At 32.2% G+C, this 23,994-nt stretch overlaps 1 protein-coding gene across 1 annotated transcript; it reads left to right on the forward strand.

Annotated features, from left to right (window-relative positions):
• Nucleotides 1–335: 335 nt before the first annotated feature.
• On the forward strand, nucleotides 336–2,320 carry LOC123199923 (probable disease resistance protein At1g61190). Its single transcript, XM_044614972.1, has 3 exons — nucleotides 336–1,221; nucleotides 1,382–1,706; nucleotides 1,971–2,320. The coding sequence occupies exons 1-3, from the start codon at nucleotides 583–585 to the stop codon at nucleotides 2,183–2,185; spliced, it is 1,179 nt and encodes a 392-aa protein (XP_044470907.1). The 5' UTR covers nucleotides 336–582; the 3' UTR covers nucleotides 2,186–2,320.
• The last annotated feature ends 21,674 nt before the right edge of the window (nucleotides 2,321–23,994 follow it).

Consider the following 23,994-nt stretch of genomic DNA (forward strand, 5'->3'; position numbering starts at 1 on the left):
ACGTTTATTTCCATTCAAAAACCAAGTCACAAAAACAGCAACATTACATCACCCAACTTGACCTCTTTGAAAATGACAGATTGTCTTCTTCTTTATCTGTTACATTCACTTACGTAAGCATGTAGTAGTTTTTGAAAACAAACTGGGTGATGTTCCTAAAACGACAACTGAGAACACTTAATGAAGAGGGTTCTTCTGTGAAAGGGAATGAGTTCAATCAATTGATAATGAATTGAATTTCGTGGAAACAACTCAAACCTCTTCATCTCCATCAACCGAGAACGCGTTTGATAATGAATTATTCGCAGTAAAGTTATAAGCAATTGATACTGAAATCTCTCTCCATCTTCAGTTTTCTTCTCTTAGTCATTCAGAAACCACTCAAATATACTTTCACTCACAAACCTCTCTGAAACCAGTTCCCTTGGTTTTTTGCTTACCTGAAAATCTTCTTTATTTCACCTATTTTCCTTACTTTATTTGAGTTTTCACCTTAGTTGTCCTGTTATTATCTGTGTTTTAGTTATTTTCATTTGCTTTGCCTCTCTACTGTTTTTCAAACTTGAAAAAAAGTTTAAAAAAATGGTTGATGTTGCCGGGAGTATTGGGAGTGTGTTGAGTCCTGTTCTCCAAGTTGGCAAGTGGTTGGCTGCCCCCATTTGGCATCAATTCAAGTATTTGTACAACTACAATACCAATTTCAAAAATTTGGAAAAACAAGTCGATAAGCTGAAGAATACAAGAGAAGAAGTCCAGCGTAAGGTTATTGCTGCTGAAAGAAACGTAGAAAAGATCAGACAGAATGTTAAGGAATGGCAGAAGGATGTGGAGAAGTCAATTACAAAAGCAGAGCAATTGATTCAAGGGAAAGAAAAAATCCCTCGATGTTTCAAGGGATTGTGCCCCAACTACAAGCAAAGCAAGAGAGCTTTCAAATTAATGCGGGATGACATTGATCCTCTCCTCAAGCAAGAAAAGGAATTTGATCAAGTTTCCTTTCCTACTATTCAACGAGATATCTGGCTTAGATCTAGTGAAGATTATTTGACGTTCGAATCAAGAAACTCCACAGTGAAGCATGTATGGGACGCTTTAAATGATGACAATGTGTACATGATTGGTGTTTATGGGATGGGTGGTATTGGGAAGACCACTCTTGTGCAGGAGGTTGGCAGAAAAGCAGAGAAGGATAAGCTATTTGAGGACATTGTTTTTGTTGAGGTAATGTTTGAACTTTCTTATGATTATTTTGAGTGATAATTGGTATTACATGAGTCAAATTAATAATAGACAAATGAAAGAAAATAAAATAGTTATTACTTTAGAATTATTTTTTCTCTGTTTGTTGTTCTTGAACTGGCCATATTATTCTTGTCTTTAGGTAACACAAACTTTCGATATAAAAAGGGTTCAAACAGAAATTGGAGACAAGCTAGGCGTAAAATTCAGTAACGAGAGTGAAAGAGCAAATAAGTTATATGAGAGATTGAAGAGTGGTAAGAAGATCCTTCTAATTTTAGACAATATTTGGGAAAATGTTGATCTCAAGACTATTGGTATTCCTTCTAAAATGGATCGTGGAGGATGTCAACTAATGTTCACGACAAGAAACTTAGATTTATTGGAAAAGATGGGTTCCACAAATAATTTCAAGATGGGTATTTTAGAAGAAGGTGAAGCATGGAATCTATTCGTGAAGATGGCAGGTAATCTTGTAGAATTTTCACTTAAATATTTTTTAAGTTTCCCCAATGTAATATTATAACATCCAGATATATTAATGTAGCTCTTATTCTTACAGAATTTTCACAATTTTAATTGGCTTAACAAATAAATTTTAAGTTGACTAGAATCACCTATTGTTAAGTTGGTAATTTGTTTTTGATTTGTCATTTGACATTATTAAATCCAAAGTATGCGTGTAAATACAAATGCAATTAGTATAATCCTAATCCCAGCTTTCTTTGCAGGTGATGTTATTCAAACATCTGAATTGAATTTTCTACCAAATGATGTATGCAAAGAATGTGGAGGGTTGCCCATTGTGATTTGTACTATAGCAAAAACATTAAAATACAAGAATCATCCATCTGTGTGGAAAGTGGCCTTGCAAGAATTGACAACACTTTCAACAACTAAGAGTCACTCATCAGTGTTAGGTCAAGCAAGGGTAGCCCCAACTTGAGAATAAGTCAAGCTAGTTCGACTCAATCAAATTGTTTGCAAAATCATCTTCTCTGATGACATTTCATTTGATGACTTTTCATATTTTTGAATGATGTTTTTCTTTTCCAATAATTATTCTTCTCATTCTCGGCAACTCTTCTTCTTCTCCAAAGACTTCTCTAGCAAACTCATTGTCAATCAAAAGAGTCAAGTTTGATCTTCTTGAGGCTTGACTCATTTAAATAATATTAGTGCAACATTAATAATGGTAACACTATAGACATTGATAGCAACACATGATGATACATATTGTCTCTGTACATTATAATAACGCCTTCCGATTTCACATTTGGTAATTTAGTAAGTTATTTCAGTGGAAGAAGTAACACTATAGATGGATAGTGTATCTAACACCAAATTTGTTATTTTCCAAGCTTGGAAATCTTAAAACTGACAGCAATTTACCTGAAAGAAAAAGTAAATTTAAGGTTTATAGTCAAGGACCACGAAGAATTACAAACAATGATAGGCCGACCGGAAACCAATAGCCAGTGCAGTTCGAGGTAAAAATAAGCAAATTTGTTTGCAATGTTTAGTTTAGAACTCAAACCCAAACTTGAATCATTGTCCGATAGACCGACTGGAAACCAATAGCCAGTCATAAATCATTTTTGGTTTTATTTTTTAAATATCTTTTGGATATTATAAGGAATATAAAAAAATTTGCATTTATTAAGACTGAAACCCAAAATCATTTTAATGAACATATTTTGTGTGTTGAGAATCTTGGATATTCCTAAAATAAAATATTGAAAATCCTAAATATTCCCAAAATCAAGGATTGAGAATTTTGAATATTCCTGAAATCAAGGATTCAAATAAAGAAATAGTTGACTCACATGATTTCAGTTTTACATTGTTTTTATTGTAATTGTAAATTAATATTATTGTTTTAGGTTCTTTTTTGTATAAAACCATGTGCGGAGAATATTACAAAACATATCATAATAAACAGAAAACAATTTTATTGTGTAAATTTTATATGGTGTCAGAGCAGCCACAATCTTGATACAGAATGACCACCAAATTTGTAATCAATAAGGGATGATCCAGCAAGAAAGAGAAAGCCCCTCATTACATGCTGAATAATGCCGACAGACCAAGAGATCAACTCGTATCCTATCCTTTGAAAGGGTCCAACTATCCAACATGGCGTAGGACCATAATGAATGCATTGGCATCCAAACACAAGATTCGTTTTGTGGATTGAAAACTGAAAAAGCCGCCTGTTGATGATCCTGAGGTAGAAGATTGGGTGATATGTAATTCCATGGTAATGTCATGGATATTGAATTCACTTAATGAGGAGCTACATGAGAGTGTTGCATATCATGACACAGCACTTGACATGTGGAAAGAATTGGAAGAACGTTATTCTCAAGGAAGTGGAACTCGTATTTAGGAAACTACGAGAGAAATTGCAAGCACTTAACAAGGAGGCATGACAATTTCCCATTATTATGCAAAGATGAGAGGACTTTGGGAGCAACTTGTTAGATTTGTGAAACCACACGCTAATGGATGCACAAGTTGTGTTTGTGGTGTTGGAGCAAAAGAAAAAAAGGAGGAACGACTGCACCAATTCCTTATGGGACTTAATGAGGCTTACAGCGTAGTGAGATCGAACCTATTATGTAAAGATCCCTTGCCTTCCTTGTCTAATGCATACTCATTCCTTGCATCAGAAGAGATCACCATGGCACAACCTACTGTTGATGTTGCCGCTTTCAAAATAAATTCTCAAAACTCTAAAGGGAAAGAGCAAAACAAGAAGCCAAAATGTGAGCATTGCAAGAAGCTTGGACATACGAAGGACAATTGCTTTGAAATCATTGGATATCTTTCCAACTAGAAAAATAAGATAAGAAAAGGGAAGCACATGGTCAATGTTGTCATCACGAAACAAAACGAAAGGGAACAAGGACAATTCCTCTCATTAAATTCAGGAGATCTAACACAGAAGCAGTATGACAAACTAATGAAGCTATTAACAAAAGAAGTAGTAATTCTTCTAAAAACTCTTATAATTATATTAGTTGGATTTTGGATAGTAGGGCGTCTGAACACATTGTATTAGACACCACTCTTTCAAGATATGATCGAAAGCTAAGAACCAAAATTCATGTGACACTTCCAAATGGAGAAAAAGCAGTCATGGATAGAGTTGGAGTTATAGAAATAAGTCATAATATATGGTTGAAGGATGTCCTATATATACCCAACTTTAATTGTAACTTAATCTCCATTAGTAAACTTGTCCAAGATTCAAATTGCAACATTGTATTCACACCTACTGGTTGTTCACTATAGGTCCTTCCAAGCAAGAGGATGATTAGAACAGGTGAATTATAGGGGGGCCTTTATTACCTCGAGCCAAAACCAATAGCAAATTGTGTCCAAAGTTGATACAGAAATTCTACATCGTCGGCCTAGTCATGCTTCTTTTTAGAAAATTAAAGATGTGTTTGATGTTGATGTATAAAAAATAAAGACAAAACTATGTGATGCCTGTCAAAGAGCTAGACAAACTCATCATGTTTTTCCTATTAGCAATAATAAATCCAGTGATGTTTTTGAACTAGTATATTTAGATACTTAAGGCCTCTACAATGTTAATACTCATTTGGGAGCATTGTATTTTCTTACGATCATTGATGATTATTCACAATCTACTTGGATTTATTTGATGAAAAACAAGGGAGATAGACCTATTTTTATTTTTTAGCATTTTGTTAAAATGGTTGTAACTTAATTTAAGAAATAGGCCAAATGTGTGAGATCAGATAATGTGGCAAAATTCTTATCAAAGGGATTTCATAGTTTTCTCTCAAACCATGGCATTATCCGTCAAACATCATGTCCACACATGCCTCAACAAAATGGAGTTGTTGAACGCAAACACAGGCACTTATTGGAAGTAGCACAAATACTACAATTTAAATCCAATTTACCACTCAGTTATTGGGGAGAATGTGCTTTGGTAGCAGCACTTATCATTAATTTGGTCCTCGCATGAAGTTTTTTGTTCCCATAAGAGGCCAAATTATAAACACTTAAGAGCATTTGGTTAGTTATGTTATGCATATGTCAAGTCAAAATATTTAGACAAGTTTACTGCAAAGGCTAGCAAATATGTTTTCCTTGGTTATAGTTCAAGAAAGAAAGGTTATAAAGTCATAGATTTGGATACACGAAAAAAATAAGAGTCAAGAGATGTAGGTTTTTACAAAGATGTGTTCCCTTTCCAAGATCAAGAAGTACCACCACAAGTATCACAACCTAAGGTACAAGACCTATGGGTTGAAGAATTTGATTTTGAAGAAAAAAGTGAAGAAGTTCATGAGGAATCAGAAGTGAACATAGAAAACAATCAAAAAAGGGGAGATGATGCCAACTAGATACAATGATTATGTTCTAAGCCATGTGAAGACCTCAACAACCCTTGTATATCACCAAGCTTCCTTCATACCTCTAGAACTTGGTAACAATCTTAAACAAAGATATGATTTACATACTCACAAGTTTATGATTATAGGGAATGATTTTCAAATACAAACTGAGCCATTAAGCTATGAAGAGGTTGTACAACATCTGAACTAGCAGAATACTATTAATATGGAGTTAGCTGTATTAAAGGCTAGCAATGCATAGAGTATTGTTCCATTACCGAAAGGTAAAAAGCCCTTAGATTGAAATGGGTTTATAAAATTAAGCGCAACATAGATGAAACCATTGAAAGGTACAGGACATGTCTCGTGCCCAAAGAATATAGCCAAACACAAGGGTTAGATTAAGATAAAACATTTACCCCAGTTGCTAAATTTGCAACAGCAAAGTGTCTTCTCACAATAGTTGCAATTAAAAGATAAGAGTTGCACCAACTTGACATCAAGAATGCATTCCTTATTGGCAACTTGAAAAAGAAGTTTTCATGAAAATTGCCCAAGGGGTTGAAAGCCATGACAAAGGTATGGTTTGCAAGCTCAACAAGTCTTTATATAGGTTGAAACAAAACTTTTATCAATGGTTTAGTAAGCTTTTTGATACACTACTTAAGTATGGCTTTAAACACATTTTCTTTGACAACTCATTATTCATAATGAATGATAAAAATTATAAGATGATTGTGCTCGTATATGTTGATGACTTTATCGTGGCAAGCAACAATTCAACTTGCTATCAACAATTCAAACAGTACCTCCATACTTGTTTCTAGATTAAAGACTTGAGAAAACTCTATTATTTTCTTGGTTTGAAGATTATTCAAACTAATCATGGTATTTATCTCAACTAACAAAAATACAGTCATGACATTGTTACAAGAGTTGGTCTTGGAAATGTTAAAGTAACTAAAATACCCATTTTGCAACAACATGGTATTTTTGCTAAAAAATGAGCTTTGTTAGAAGATACTTCAACTTATCATTAGATTACTAGAATCTCTCTTATCTCACTTTAACTAGGCTTGATCTGACATATGAAGTTCACTTACTTTATCAGTTTTTACAATGCCCTCAATAACCTCATATGGACTTAGCAAAACGTGCAGTTGCTTACATCAACTCAATGCCAATACAAGGTCTATTTTATCCTAAGGACAACAAGCTTATTTCATATGCCTATTATGATGTAGACTAGAGCACATGTCCAATAATAAGACAATTAGTCATGGGTTTTGTTACATGTCTTGGTGACACCCTAGTAACCTAGCACTCCAAGAAACAAAACACGATTTTTTTTTCATATGCTAAAGTTGAATATTGAGCCATGGTGAAAACTACTAAAGCAACAGTGTGGCTTATCAACTTGCTCAAAGAAATGTTTATCGATGTCCCTCAACTTATTGATATATTTTGTGATAAGAAGGTTGTCATTTACTTGCTCCCAATGTCGTTTTTCATGAATGCATGAAACATCTTGAAGTTGACTATCATTATGTTTGACTTAAATACCAAACTAAGCTCTTAAATCTGGCATACATCTCCTCCCATAGACAACTCACCGATCTCTTCACCAAAGCACTTCGCAATACACAATTCCATTTGATCATGTATGATATAGGTTTGAGAGAGGTCCCCACACCAATTTAAGGGAGGCTACAAGAATATCCATTTCTAATTTTAGCAAGCTAGGATGTGTTGCTCTCCCACATCAGCTTAAGGGAGGCTATTGGGAATCTTAGATATTCCCAAAATCAAATATTGAGAATCTTGAATATTCTCAAAATCAAATATTGAGAATTTTGAATATTCCTGAAATCAAGGATTCAAATCAAGAAATAGTTGACTCACATGATATCAATATCAACAATTTTTCCATAAGTTTTACATTGTTTTTCTTGTAATTGTAAATTGCCATTATTGTTTTAGATTCTTTTTGTATAAAACCATAACTAGAGAACATTATAGAATGCAACGTAATAAACAGAAAACAATTTTATTGTGTAAATTTTGTAGTGTGTATCATTTAGTCTAATTCATTTAACTAAATGTAATTCAAATTTTATAATTAATGATCAAGCAAACAACATTATTTTTAATATTAATTATAATATTTAGTTCAAAAGTAACTCAATCTCACCTTCAATTCAATTGGTTTGATCACCCATTGACTTTAATTGACCTTTTCACATGGTTAAAGTGCAATCCGGGTCTAAAAATATTGTGACAAATTGTTAAACTGATAGGAAGTTCACAATTCCATTTATTATGAGAAAACTCAAAAAAAAAAAAAAAAGAACAAATACTTGTATCCAACATATGAGCAAAAATTCTATTCAACCAAGAAAAACTTTACAGAATTATTTGATTTTTGTGTCCCTAATCTTGATATCATTGCAGATTTATCAACTTCCTCTAACATATTCTATGTTCATCTAATTTTATTTAGATGAAAATTAAGCCTTGCACTTATAGTTGTAACAACACCATGAACTATTGAGAGGTAGGAAATTTGCCTTTCCACATAACAGTTTTCATTAACGGGAGTAGATGACAAATGGACGAATGGACTTTTCAAACCTCAAGGCTAGAAAATCATCATTCAACCTATTATTTATATTATGTTAGTTGATAGTGAAATATAATGAAACAAATTGCCTCTGCTTATTGCAACAAAATGCCATTCAATTTTACATTTGGTAATTTAACAAGTTCAGCGCAAGAAGTAAGATCATAAATGATAGATTGGCATCAGATTTGCTATTTTTCTCTAGCTCGAAAATCATAAAATTTGCGGTAGATTAACATAAATAGAAGATTGAAAGTTAAGGTTCATAGTCTAGGGATTGGTGGTTTCCCAATGGCTAAAACCATAAAACTTTCAAAGAAATATAGCAAATACATTGACAACAGCTAAACTAATAAATTAACTAATTCGATTATTCTGAAGTTACCCAAAAATTAGAAGAATAAAAACTTACTGATTTAGCATATGCTCAAGAATTCTACTCAAAGAACTTTATAGCGTTGTGTGATTTTAGCGTGACTCATTCTTGATATCCTTATAGTTTACAACAAAAAGCTCATATTATTTGTTGAAATCGATCACCACGTCTATTATAAGTCTTTATGACAATACATCCCAAGTTGTTGCTACCTAGTCGGTCGGTGAGGACCTATTCTTTAGTTAGTAGGCGAGAGTTACAGAAGGTAGCACCGCCGAGCCAATAATAGTGTTTAACTACCCGAAACATACTCCTTACTTGTGTAATAGATAGGGTGTATCCAATTAGACACTACTCTAAAGAATAAAAATTTTAGTAAAGGTTGGTTTCGTAATAATAATCTTAATAGGGTTACGTAACTGGATGATAGTCATGGTATATATCAACACATTATTATCTCATAAGAGTATGATGGTAAAATAACATTTTATTAGCAAATAAATTCACTGTAATAAGAGAGGTCATGAAAGATTGAAATAATATTGATCCTAGACTAGTTTGTTTGTTTGGTTATTGTTTATATATATGAAGACTACTGCGTCCAGGTCTACCCATGATAGGTCAACCCTACCCAATTTAATTTAACTGCCAAAAACAGTTATAAAAGGGATTTAAAGGGCAGTTAGACATATATAAATTGTCCAAACTGCTTCCCCAATAAGTGAATGCTATTTTTTACAAAAGAAAATTCTTCTTCTATGCACTATATAGAAACTAAAAACAAGGCTAAGAAAGATCATGTCTCTTAAAAAGAAAAGCAATACGTGAGGCAAATTGGGTTGTGGAAACGATTAATGTCAACTCCTCGTGTCATATTCAAAGGAGCTTCATTAGAATTGAATCTGGGTATGCTAATTTAATATTTACAGAATTTCACAAAACTTATTTTTGGTATGATTGTTCCCAACATTGGTATCAGAGCCTAGGATGCATATATGCAATGTTATTTGTGAATAAAATTACGTATTCTGTAGAAATTTAGAATTTGGATTTTGATTTTATGATTGAATTATGTTTAAAAATTTGTTTTGGGCACAAATTCAATTTGACCAAAATTGCACGAAATTGGTGACACGAAACATGTTGGATGGTTGATTGGAATTTTTTCACATGCACTGAAATTAAAATCACATTGAATTAACACTAGAATTAATGAAAATCAACCCAAAAATGAGATGAAAAAGCATGTTCTGTAAGCCATCATATCGCCAGAATCTAACTTCGAAGGTTGCCATTGGTACAAGAATGACTTCTGACTAGTAGGCTACAAAAGCCCATGGTGTTGTCACCGAAAAATGGTTAAAAGATGGCAAATTAATGGATAGAGATTCTAGGGTTTATCATATGAACTGGGTTGAAATCGAGTTGGGAAAACCAAATTGTCTAACCCATTGGTCAACAAGTTGGTCAAAACCCGTCGATTAATGGGTCGACCCCTATGGTCAACTAGGTTCCACCTGAACCAATCAGTGCCTACCTAGGCCAGTTGATCAGTCAATGATCAAAAGTTGACCATTACCTTTGACTGATGTGTATGAGTGCTTGATCGTTTCTCCCAATGCTTATGGCTCACTTTCAGTAAATAAAAGTGCATGCGACTCATTTCTGGCACTATTTCAGTGCGTGTAATGTTGACTTAGTGAGTGAAAGCACGGAGGACCTTATTTTGGTGCGTGATAGTGTGTGATCACCTCCTTCTAGCTCATTTTGGTACATGAAACCATTTTTCAAATCTTGGTAGCTGTGTGATGTTTAGATCTATACATGAGATATGTTTCATAGGACCAACGAAGCGTAAAGACATGTAATACCTCATTTTGACTCCCAAAAACACATATTAGTGTTTTGAAACATATATTTCTAATTCATGTAAGTTTGTTGACTAAGGCCATCACATTGCATGTTAAGACTATATATATAATCTGTTGCACTCTCTTAATTGGAAAAGAGATAGTACATAGTCTAATAATATCCATGCACGAATATGAGCCATGTAATCAATTATCTTGTTTGGGACAAAAATTAGAAGTCTCTTGAGACTGAGTGGATACACTACAACTTGCTAAAAAGTGATGCTTAGTAATAAACAAAAGAAAATCCACTACATTGACGTTATTCCCAATGCGAGTTATTTGACCTACCACAAATTTCATGGAGACTTTATTATGGATAAAGTGACTTTGAAAACAATATGAGTTGATGAAATGGTTCTAATCAAAATAAATAATACATTTGTTATGTCATATTTTATATTTATTAAACGTGGAAATTCTAAGATTGGTGCAATTTAGTGAAATGCTCATCCAAAATTAATATTGGTGTAATTAGATTAAAGTTTAAAATATCAAGCATTTGTGTCATGAAAGATGATTAAAAACATAGTAAACTTTCAATTTTGTGCCTTATGTGAGATATTTTGAATTTTAATGTGTAATTGTGTCTGATATATGTCTTTATGATATAGTTAACCATAACATCCTAGGAAATTATGATTGATTTGAATGAGAATGATACTAAATAGGGATAATTCCAACATGTGAAATTTAAAATGCATAATATCCTAGTGAGTAAAAGGCTTTAGAGGTTGTAGATTAGGTTAAGATAGATTCACAGCTAATTAAGGGATAAAAGCCTAAATGGTGTCTTACACAAATATGATGTGGACACACATTACACATGTAAGAAACAAGACTTACTTTATGTGATATCTTGATCAATTTCATAAATAATGCTCTGGCATACAAGTACCAGTAATGCTCAACTGCATATGCCATAAGTATGGTTTTTTACTTAAAAAGTTTGAAGGAACTACAATCCCCAAATGAAGGTAGTTGATTGTTGAATTTGATTAAATATCAAATATGATAATAGGGCTGAAGTCAGTTAGGCGCAACCAGACAAATGAACAGTAGGTTCCTTTAATAGAGCGATCTCTTCTCGAAAGTAGGAGCATATGAAGGTACATATAAGCCAAAATGAGTATAGAAAGACTTCTGTTGGTTGTTCTTGCCATATAGAATAAAGTACAAGTGCCCTTGAGGTAGTTAGACTAAGTACTCATGTATACATTGCAAAGTCAAGTTTCGAAAGTAAGTAGCCTAAGTCTAAGTATGGGAAGGAGGTCGTATAATGCTCAAAGAACAAGAACAAGGAATTGAAATGAGAGAGTGGCAAACATACTAGAAAAGAGATAGAAATAAGATGTACAATTGCAATAGAAGCACCAAGAATTATCTCACTCGTGAATGAACGGAGCTAAAAATGATATTGTCTCATTCTATATAAAGTGATGAAACTTTATTTTCTAGTATTATGATATTACCGAGTATTATCCTATGTAGATTATGGATTCAAATGCCATAGACCAAGTAGCTCATAATAGAAGATTTTTAGTAGATTTTTGTTGAATTTTGAAGAAGGTAAATTAGATGTATGTAGGCAACAACACAAAAGTTGTGGCAAAAGGAATAAACACGAGCAAATGAGTTTTGCGAGGTGGTCAAATCCTATACCTACATAAAATCCAATATACTCTAAATATTTGATGAATCTTGGTCAAAGTACTTGCTTTTCTTAAACCAGGATATAATTTGAATTTCTCTAGGTGTTTTATCAAAATGCGATAAAATTGATTTCTATAGATTTGGTTTGTTGGTTGAATGGTTAAATGGTATTTGTCACCTTATATATTGATAATGTAAGTTTTTCATTATCTGTTTCTCCTATAAGTATGGATATGAATGCAAATATCTAATATGCTAGATTAGGGCACATTGGCCATGATTGGTTGAATAAATTGGCCCATGAAAGTTTATTAGGAACTTTCACATAAATAGAACTACTCAAGTGTGAACATTGCCTAACTGGAAAAACTTCTAGAAAACCATTTGACAAAGCTATAAAAGTTTGATTTCCTTTGGAATTTATACACTTACATATATGTTTTCCTATGAATGTAAAACTTTTGAGAAAGTATCTCATATTTCATTACTTGTGTTAATGAAAATGCTTGATTCGGTCTTGTCTACTTGATCTCTCGTGAGTCAAAAGAAATAGACTGCTTTAGACATTAGATATATAATTGAGGTTGAGAATCAATTAGACAAAATAGATAAGAGTTTTAAGAACTCATTGAAGTCTTAAGTATTTGTCTGAAAAGTTTGAGGAATCGAGTAATGAAAAAAAGGAATAGTATGATAACTAATTATTCCAAACACTTCGCACTAAATGGTGTAATGGAGAAGAGTAATTGAGCTCTGTTGTAAATGGTTAAGTCAATGAAGGCGCAAGCAAAACATCAAGTCACTTTGTTGATAACATCGTTAATTGTTATTATTTTGATTTCTAATTCTCTTATGTTGTATGGAAATTTAATTCAATTTAATGAAATTATTTATCTTTTGCACTTAGGAAGCTTTGAATATTTTTGGAGTAAGTTGGGCTAAGAAGTCTAAAACTGAAGTAAATTTACGAATCAACAAAAATCCATGATGCTAACTAGGCGTAGGCATGTGAAATGACGAAAGTATAATTCAAAAATTAAATCTGGACGTCGAGATTAGTTGAAAAAGTCCACAAAATGTCAAGATTTGCTTCTTAGAAAAGGGATAATTATTAGCTGGAAAAGGGGATTAATTGAGATAGATAAGGAAGAACATTTTTTGAGGAAGGATATACATTAAAATATATATCTTTTCCTTTCTTTTTGGGAAGATATGTATCACCTTTGCTTGGCACGATTAAGAGATTAGTATTACCTTTTATTTTTAGATTTTAGTAGGGAGAAAATATATATATTTTTATTTTTAGTTTGCTAGGGGATTCATCATTGCAATTAGAGGATTAGAGAGCTAAATATGATTTACAGTGGTTGAATATTTTCTCATGGTTGAAGGGATCTGAAACCATGGAATTGCAATGATTATGAGATTAAGTTTTGTTCTTTAATGCATCTTTTAATTATTCAAGTATTGATTATTTTTCTGAATTATTTTTCATGATTGTGTTGGTTGATTGCTAAGGCGCACGATAATTTTACCAATTAATATAATCTACTCTTAGTTTAGGTGCTGAATCCGTAATTGTTCAATCCACCTAATCGAAGTGGCAACTGGGATTTATCGTTTACTACATTAGAAACTACAAATCCTAGGAAAATAATCAATTGGATTAAATGCAACGCCGTATGCTTGTTTTGTCTTGCTTCATCGGTCTTTCTAATTCGTAATGCTATTGTTTAATTAAATTCGAGATCGTATCGGAATTATTAATCAATAAGGGTTAATTGGAATACATGTTTTTGGTTAACTAATCATAAGGAAGGATAGGTAATTAATACCGTAACAAATATTTGAATAATTAATTTGATATTTTTTGTATTGATGATCAATCGTAGTTCAATCGTGGATGTGATTGTAGACCAAGGTTCGTCTAATTGGTTATTTGTTTTAGATTATTTTTTTGACTTTTTATTATTGTTTTTAATTATAATTTTCATTCAATTCAAAACCCCCCTTATCTTCTTATTTTGATTAATTTGTGATGACGTACTAATTAAAACTCTTCAAGGGAATGATCCCTACTTTCTTTACTACATTTTTATTGTAGGAATTTAGGATTTTAATTTAGGTGTCGACGGTAGCACTTACCAATTACTACTTGTGTACTTAACTGAGTACCTACTAAATTAGTTGCTTCCACTTCCTATGAGTTATGGTCAGGTAAAAAACCTAAGTTAATTGATTCCAACCTTAGTGGTTACCAATGCTTATCCATAGCATTTCCTATAAGTTTGAACAACTGGGATTGAAAAGAAAGAAATGTATCTTTATTAGATACGCTGAGCACTCTAAAGGGTATATGTTCATTAGGGAGAATTCCACTGGAAGATTAACTGAATTTGTCTTATGAGATGCTACATTTATATAGGATAATTTTTTTAATAGGGATAATATTGATAAAAGGTTTCATCTGAATAAGATAAGAGGAGAATGAAGATAAGTAGATCTTAGCGACCATTAATTAAAGTCTTAAGAGATAATACCTATACTTATTCTAAACAGTGGGAGCAAATGCAATTAAGCTTTAACCTATTTCAGATAGTAGGAGTAATGATATTCAATTGCTTGTTTCATCCATTCAACCTAGTAGAAGCATTAAGATTAAACTTTAATCTATTTTGGGTAATAGGAGTAATGATTTTCAATTGTATAGGAGTGGTTGTTTAAAAATATTCTAATGATGTTTTAAAATGAAACGAGGTTTTCACAACCACTCCCAAGATGATAAAGAACTTGAAATTGTAACAGAAATTGTCTTATCCCTGGATGAGGAAAAATGTCAAGTTGTATTGAAAAAAAAAATGAAATACATAGAAAACAAACAAATTCTAACTTTTAGTTGACTCACCATTGAATCGAAAATCCATTGGGAATAAATAGATTTTCTGAATCAATCATTAGGCGGATGACTTAATAAATAGATATAATTTTGCTTTATAGTGAAAAACTATACCCAATGAGTAGGTATAAATTGTGAAGAAGGATATTTTTTGTCAATTATAAAATTTACTTCAATGGGTTTAATTCTAGTTGTAGTAGCACTTTTGAATTTAAAATTGCACCAAATGGATATCAAGACAACTTTCCTTATTGGAGAACTTGACAAAGAAATTTGTGTGAAATGAGATATAGATCTCATTGTTATAGGTCTGGAACGTAGAGTGTGCAGGCTTCAATAACATTAAATGACCTAAAATTGTCATCTAGATTAGCTATTGAGATACTAGTTAGGGAAGTTTTTAGACCAACGCAAATTAAATTCAAGCTATGTTTTTTTTCTCCAAAAGAGCCTATATCTTGGAGCGATAAGAAACAGATATGTATAGTCTTATCCATATCGAAAGCCAAGTATATATCTTGTTCAGTGATTGTGTAAGAAACTGTTTGGTTAAGAAGATTTTGTGTGAATCTGAGTAAACAAGATAATATTGTCGAAACAATAGTTGTCTATTGAAATAAACGATCTCAAGTATTATCAAATAACCAAACATATTGACACTAGATATAATGTTGTAAATGAGTCCATTTCCAAGAAGAAAATAAACATACAATATAATTTTATGCATTGTATAGTCACTGATCTTTGATCGAGATTGCTCCAACAAAAGTATATTTTGTACATGTTAAATTTCTTGGATTACGTAGACTATGATTGATAAGTTATTGAGTTCATATATATTGTACTGGTAACACAACATCGAAAATCATGAATTCAAGTTCATTTTATGTTTGAACTTGTGTCCTAAAATTTTTGGGTTTTCATTGCATACATATAATTTTTAACTCAACAATATTGTAATGTCACATAAGTAAGAGATTGGTTCACTCACACGAGCAATCACTTTTGGCATTGAAAGAGTGAATAAAGATAAGATATTATTCTTGAGAAAAGTGATACTAAGAAAACATGCCAATGTGAGACAAATTTCCCAAGAAAAGATTTATCAGAATTAAAATGTCACCTTGATAATTGATCAAGATGAGGTCACAAATAGAGACATTTGAAAATGACCTATTTGGATTCCTCACATCCAAATAACTTGTAAATGCTAGATGTAAATTTTTAATATAGATGAATACCTGCAAGTGTGAGAATAATTAAGAACTTAGCTTAGGCGCTAGGTGTAGTGACTAAATTATGATCTGTACAATATTATGAATGACATTTGAGAAAATACACACTGTAGCACATGATTCATACCATTTATGCATAAGTAAGACGACTAGTTAAAGTAGGGAAATGATGAATCCTTGCTCCCTTACTATGTAAGACTTTATGAGAATTAGCTCATGTTGGTACCCTTTGACTCTTTGTTGTTGTTTGATATTTACTCTTAGTGTTGCTATCTTAGCTTGGAACCTATGGCCACATATAATTCAATCTTTGGAATATGACTAAAAAAACAGCTAAGTTTAAATTAAGAATTTTGAGTAAAAAAGGAAAACTTATATATTACGTGTGTCCATTAACCAGCCTATCATGTCACTTATATGGGAGAATGGACTTGATCATGGATACATAGGAAAATAACACACTTATAATGAGGGATTAAAGGAAGCTAATATTATCTAGTAAGTTTAGGGTGCTGCGAGCCTAACGCAACTATGCTATTCCTAACAGATGCATAGCTCTCAAATATAGATTGCTCGTAAGGTTGCATGACACATTTGCAAGTATGAAATGTACTGCTAAATAGGATTTTTTTGGCTAAGTATTTAGTTCGGGTCTTCCATCATATGTGAGTTGGAGATATTGGGTCTACGTTTACCCATGATAGGTCACCTCGACCCAGTTTAATTAAACTACCAAGGGTAGTTATAAGAGGGAGTTGGAGGGCAATTGGACATATATAAATTATCCATATTGCCTTTGCAATAAGTGAATGCTATTTTTTACAGAAGAAAATTCTTCTTTTGCACACTATACAAAAACCAAAAATAGGGCTTAGAAATATCATGTCTCCTAAAAAAAAAGTGATACGTAAGGAAAATTGGGTTGTGGAAATAACTAACATCAACACCTTGCACCATATTTGAAGGGGTTTCATTAAATTTGAATCTAGGTACGCTAATTTAAATTTTGTATTATTGGTCTAATTCTCTACCTATAGTTGTTAAAGTTGGGATAAATATTAATATTACAATGATAAATGCCTAACCATGTTTGTACGTATTTGGTTTTTGGGAATAATTTAATGAAAGTAGCATTTTATGTTTTAATAAAACTATATGTACTTACTTTAAGTACACAAATCATACGATTGAATAATTTTAAGTGTATCATCATGTGATTAAGTGATAATGTTAGAAGAAATAAAATAAATTCTGGATTTTCGAAAAACATACTCAGATTGGATATCTGAAACTCTGATGATGATCGGTGATCTAACATACTTCTATTAGAATCCATAACACATTTCGCTTGATTTGCTTTCTTGTTTTCTGTGAAGATTTCTTGCAAGTGAAAAGAAAAATGGTTGAGAGAGCATTCTAAGAGTTGAGCATGAGATTAAACTTTCTAATAAAAGTTATATTATTTTTATTAAAAAAAGAGTAGGAGTTAACTTCAATAACTATCAAGGGCAAAATAGTCATTCTCACTTATAATGGCTAATTTTGTCTTTCTAACCCTAATAGATCGGGTCAACCCATCATAGGTGGACCAGATCCAATATCCCCCACTTACACATGATGGGGTGATCTGAATTACAAAACTCATGTATAGAAATCTTACAAAATAGAGCAATTCATATTGGCAAATGTGTCTTGCAACCTTGCAAGCAGCTTGCACTTGAGAGCTAATTTACTATGCATATGTTAGGAATAACATAGTCGCTTCAACCCAAAAAATAATATAGAGTTAGTCTCACAGTACCCTAGACTTACTCGATAACACTAGCTCTCTTTACTCTCTTGTTTATTATTGTGTTATATTCCTATATATTTATGATCAAGTCCAATCTCCCATATGAATAGCATAATCAATTGGCCAATAGGCACATGTAATATATAAGTCTTCCTCTTCTACTCAAAAATCTTAATTTAAACTTAACTGTTTTTCTAGTCATGTTCTATAAACCGAATCATGCATGGGTATCAGTTTCAAGTTAAGATAGTAACACTAAGAGTAAACATCAAATAATAACAAAGAGTCAAAGGATACCAACATGAGGTAATCCTCATAAAGTTTCATACAGTGAAGGAGCAGAGATTCATCATTCTACTACTTTAAATGGTCATCTTATTTATGCACATATGGTATGAATCATGGGCTATAATATGTATCTATTCAAAATGTCATTACTAACATTGTATAGATCTTAGTTTAGTCACTGCCTTTAGTGTCTAACCTGAGTTCTTAATCATCTGTTCAATCTCACATCTGGCATTTACAAGTTATTTGGGTGTGAGGAATCTAAACCGATCATTTTCAAATTCATCAAATATGACCTCATCTTAATTATTATCAAGGTGACATATCTAATAATTTTTTTCTTAAGTAACTCTCACCCTCTAAATACGCTCTCTCAACAGTATCAATCTCAAGAAACATGTCTCATCTTTACACACTCTACTTAGTGTCAAAGGTGATTGCTCATGTGAGTGAGCCAATCAAATTTGTCTGATATTATCATCTATTTGAGCTTTCAAAAACAATGTGGTGTGGCATGTTTGGTTCTATTATGGAATTTGGGATTCTTTGTGAAAGTTATCGTAACTTGATTATCACAATATACAATTATTGGGCTAATTACTTTGTCCTATATACCCAAATTCTCAAAAAATCTTTTCAACCACACAGTTTCTTGCACAACGATAGAATAGACTACAAATTCTATTTCCATTGTAGATAAAGCTATGCACTTCTATTTCTTACTACTCCAAGATATGGTGTCATTTTAGAGTAAGAAAACATAACCGGAAGTTGATTTGTATTGGTCCAAATCACCACTTCAGTCAGCATTCAAATAGCCAACGATACATAAAATTGATACTTGATATCATAAACAATAATCCATAGTGCCTTTTAGATATTTCAATATCCTTTTGATAACCTTTTAGTGTTCTCATCCTAGATTCAATGGGTATCGACTAACCAATCTGACAACAAAGCAAATATCGGGGCGAGTACACATCATTGTGTACATGAGAGTTCTAACCACACTTGAATAAGTAACTAGGGACCTTTCATTTCTTTCGTTTTGAGTCTTTGGACACAAATCTTGGCTCAACAAATCACCTTTTAACATAGGATCATCTAGGGTTTGTAGTTCACCATTTGAATCGTTCTAAAATCTTTTGGATATAACACTCTTGTGACAGAGTTAAAAGTCTCTTAAAAAGATCTCTTTCAATTTTAATACCTAAAATATAATCTACTTCACCCATATCCTTCACGTAAAAATTTATGGATAATTAATTTTTAATGATCATCACATACTCTAAATCACTCCCAGCTATTAGCACATAATCTACATAAAGAGATAGAATTATAAACTTGTTATTAGACTTTTTCACATAGACACAGTGATCTTGTTCTAACATCTTAAAATTGTAAGACAATATTGTCTTATGAAATTTTAAGTACTACTACCTTGATGATTGTTTCAGGTCATATATCGATCATTAGAGCTTGCATACTTTGTGTTTTTGGCCTTTTTACCATAAAACCTACAAGTTAATCCATGTAGATTTTTTCATCAAGTTCTCCATTGAGAAAAGTTGTCTTGACATCCATTTGATGCAATTCTAAATCTAAGTATGCTGTTATAGCTAGAATAACACGGATTGAACTAAATCTCACAATAGGCAAAAAAGTTTCTTTATAATCTAGACCTTCTTATTGGGTATAGCATTTTGCCACTATACGAGTTTTGTATCTGTCTATTGAGCCATTCGTCTTATGTTTAATTTTGAGAATCCATTTATTCCTAATAAGTTTTTGACCTGACAGTAAGTCTACTAAACTCTAAACTTAGTTTGTATCTGTCTATTGAGCCATTCGTCTTATATCTATTAAGCCATGGATTTCATTTCTTCTTCTAATGCTTCTTGTCGCCTTTCTTTATTAAATGATGATAGAGCTTCTTTGATATTTTTCAGCTCATCATCTTCAGAAGGGGCAATTATGAAAACTTCATTTTCAATTTTGAAACGTCTCTTAAGGATTCGAGAATGTTCGTTCCTATGCAATTAAGGATCTTCGCTCCCATTATCCGAAATAGGTTGGAGTTTAATCTCATTGCTTCGACATTATCTCTTGTGACATAACTAATGGTTTTTGAGACAAACCTTTTCCATATTCCTCTGATATAAATGAAGATTTTTATCAATATCACCTTTCTTAGGAAACTTGTCTTTTATGAAGGTCGTATCTCTAGATTTTATTTTAGTCATTTTTCAATCAGAATCTTCTTCTATGAACATGTACCCTTTGAAGTCTTCAAAGTATCTTGTAAAGATACATTTCTTGTCTATTGGTCCCAATTTTTTGAATTTGTGGAATGTGTCATGGATGTAAGTGGTTGACCCTCATGGTCGCATTATATTCAATTCAAGTTTTTTACCTATCCATAACTCATAAGGAGTGGAAGTTATAGACTTAAAGGGCACTCGGTTAAGTATATAAGTTGTAGTCAATAAAACATCTCACAAATATGAAATTAGAAGATTAGCTTGCGTCATTATAGACCTAACCATTTCTAACAAAGTTTGGTTCCTTCTCTCTACTGCACCATTTGTTACGGAGTTTTGGAAATCGTTAGTTGCCTCATAATACCTTTTCCATTACATAATTCTTCAAATTCGGTAGATAAATATTCACGACCTCGATCATTTGTCAAGGCTTTTATTCTTTTGTTTAACTAATTCTCAACCTCATTTATATAATGTCTAAACTAATCTATTGCTTTTGACTTATAAGAGATCAAATAGACATAACCAAAGTATGAATAATTATCTATGAAAGTGATGAAATAGAATGCTCATTTTCTAGCTCTGACATTCATAGGACCATAAATATCTAAGTGTATAAGTTGCAGAGGAATTTCAGCTCTAATAGCTTGGCCAAAAGGTTGTTTGATAGTTTTTCCTACTAAGCAATGCTCACAAATAGACAGATCTAGTTTTATGATAGGTCCTAGTAAACCTTCACGGGCCAGTCTGTTCACTCTTTCATGGCCATTGTGCCCTAATCTAGCATGCCATTTATATGCATCCATATCCAAACTACTAGGAGTTACAAATAACGAAAAACTGACAGAATTATCATTATTACAAAATAAGGTGTCTAACACCATAAAACCTTTATATAGAAATCCAGATCCATAAAACACATTATTATAATAAAGTTTAACCAGGTTTCTAGAGAAAGTTAAACAATATTCTAGTTTTAACAACACCATTACAAAGACCAAATTTCATCGAATTTTTAGAGTATACAAGACATCATGTAAGTACAATATTTGACCACCACGCAAAACCAATTTGCATATGCACATTCCTTTTACTTCAACTTTATCATTATTACTTACATAAACCTATTGTGTTTCCCTCGGTATTTGACAAAATTCCATAAAAGTGTCTCTATTATGAGCTATATGGTCTATGGCTCCTAAGTCTATAGTCCATATAAGATGAGATTCAGTTAAGAAAATGGTACTGAAAACATAACTCTCATAATTTGAGACAAGATAAGTCAAAACCTTCTTTGGCTCCATGCATTCATAAGCGAAGTGACCCTTATTCCTACAGTTATAACATGTCAGATTCTTCTTATCTCTTTTCTCAAAGTGCTTGCCTTTTTTGTGCTTGAATAATTTGTTCTTGTTCATAAGCCCTTGTATGATCTCTTTCTCTTTTATAGATTTATGCCATTTATGCTTGTAGCCAGGAAACTTCCTTGAACTAGACTTAGTAACATATGTATAAACACTTGGTCCAACGGCCTCTAGGTGCCTAACTTCCAATTTAAGATGGTGAGCAATGTCATCAAAAGTCTTAATGTTATCATTATGAGTCATATTCACTTTTATGTGCTTCCAACTATCAAGTAAAGATTGCGTAATAGCCTGCACTTGCTATTCATCAGTCGGATCATACCCAACCTTCTTCAACTCAATTATCATGTTTGACATTTCCCTTAGATGTTGCTTTATTGGCTTATTGGGAACTTTCTTAGATGTATCAAACTTAATAGTCAACTGCCTTAGTTTGGAAACGGTCGTTCCTCCAAACTTCTCCTTCAATGCCATCTATATAGCATTTGTAGTTTCAAATTGCTTATATTGATAAGCAATATCATCATTCATTGAGCTAATGAGAATACCTCTACTAGTTAAATCTTTCTTTTTCTAAGCATTATAAGTGTCCATGACATGCTTATGTTAGGCATTGTTAGGATTCTATACCTTAGCCAGCTAGGGCTCTTCCATGACTTGATTAATACCCTCTAAAGCATCCTGTTCATCTAGGATATAATGCATTTTCATTCTTCATATTTTATAATTTTTTCCATTCAATCTTTCTCCCTTATTCAAGTCGACAATAACATTTTTTGAAGCCATTTCTATATAACTACAGAGATATGCCAACATGACACTAACAATAAAATAAATACACATTTCATTGTCACAATTGTGCATCAAAAATTAAAATATTTCATATAAGACAAAGAATCGAAAGTTTACTATGTTCCCAATCATCGTCTATGACACAAATGTTTCATATTTTAACAATTAATCTAGTTGCATCAATGTATATTCTAGATGAGAATAATTAAATTATACCAATCTCAGAATTCCCATAAATAATGATAACACATATTGAATCAACATATGGTTCAATATATCTATAATTCAAAGAGGTTCAATACAATAGCATATTAACATGTAAACAAATAAGCATAAAAATAAATATAAACATGAAATTCAAACACTGAAATGACTAGGACCATTCTTGACTAGAACAAGAGTCTGAACCATCTTTGATCCGAGGCAAATAATAGTTGAAATATGACATTTTAACAATCAAACATTCTTCATATTGATACCAATCTGGGGACTGTAGACCTCTTCAATTTTTTCAATAATCCTCGGAGTAACTTTATCCAATATAAAGTTCCTACATTGTTTGCGATAGCCAACATGCCTCGCACTTCGCTGATTTAGGAAAATGGAAAGAGTTGTTGATTTTATTATGTTTATAACAATGTTTTGCTCTTCTGCCTTTTGTAACTTATACAAACAATCCCAAAAGTTTAATACTTTCTTGTCATCCCGGATAATATTGGTAATTATTTAGGTCCAATGATCAGGCATCAACATCAAAAGGCCATATATCCTTTCATTATAAGTTAGGTATATGCCTTTATTTCTCAATTCTAATATCCTCCTAGTCATGTCCAAATGTGAGTGAAGAAGTTGTGCTTCAGATTCATCTTATAATTCAAATAGTAGTTCTTAGTCAACATGTTCACCTTATATATTACTAACAAATGGACAATAATAAATTACACATGTATAACAACATAAACAACACATGTTCACATGTTTAGCAATGTATAATTCAAAACCATGACTCAAAAAACACATCTAAGTGTTCAATCATGTAAAAACAGATCATACAGAATAAAATCTGAGTTAATCTAAGTAGCCAAATGCATATAAAAATATGCACGTGCTCTTACGTGTTGGAGAACCAACTCACCTGCCTTCACTTGCTTCCACTCATCGAAAAATGTCATCATGCGCTTCCACATGTCAT

Source organism: Mangifera indica, chromosome 2, assembly GCF_011075055.1.
Source record: "Mangifera indica cultivar Alphonso chromosome 2, CATAS_Mindica_2.1, whole genome shotgun sequence".
NCBI classification, from domain to species: Eukaryota; Viridiplantae; Streptophyta; class Magnoliopsida; order Sapindales; family Anacardiaceae; genus Mangifera; species Mangifera indica.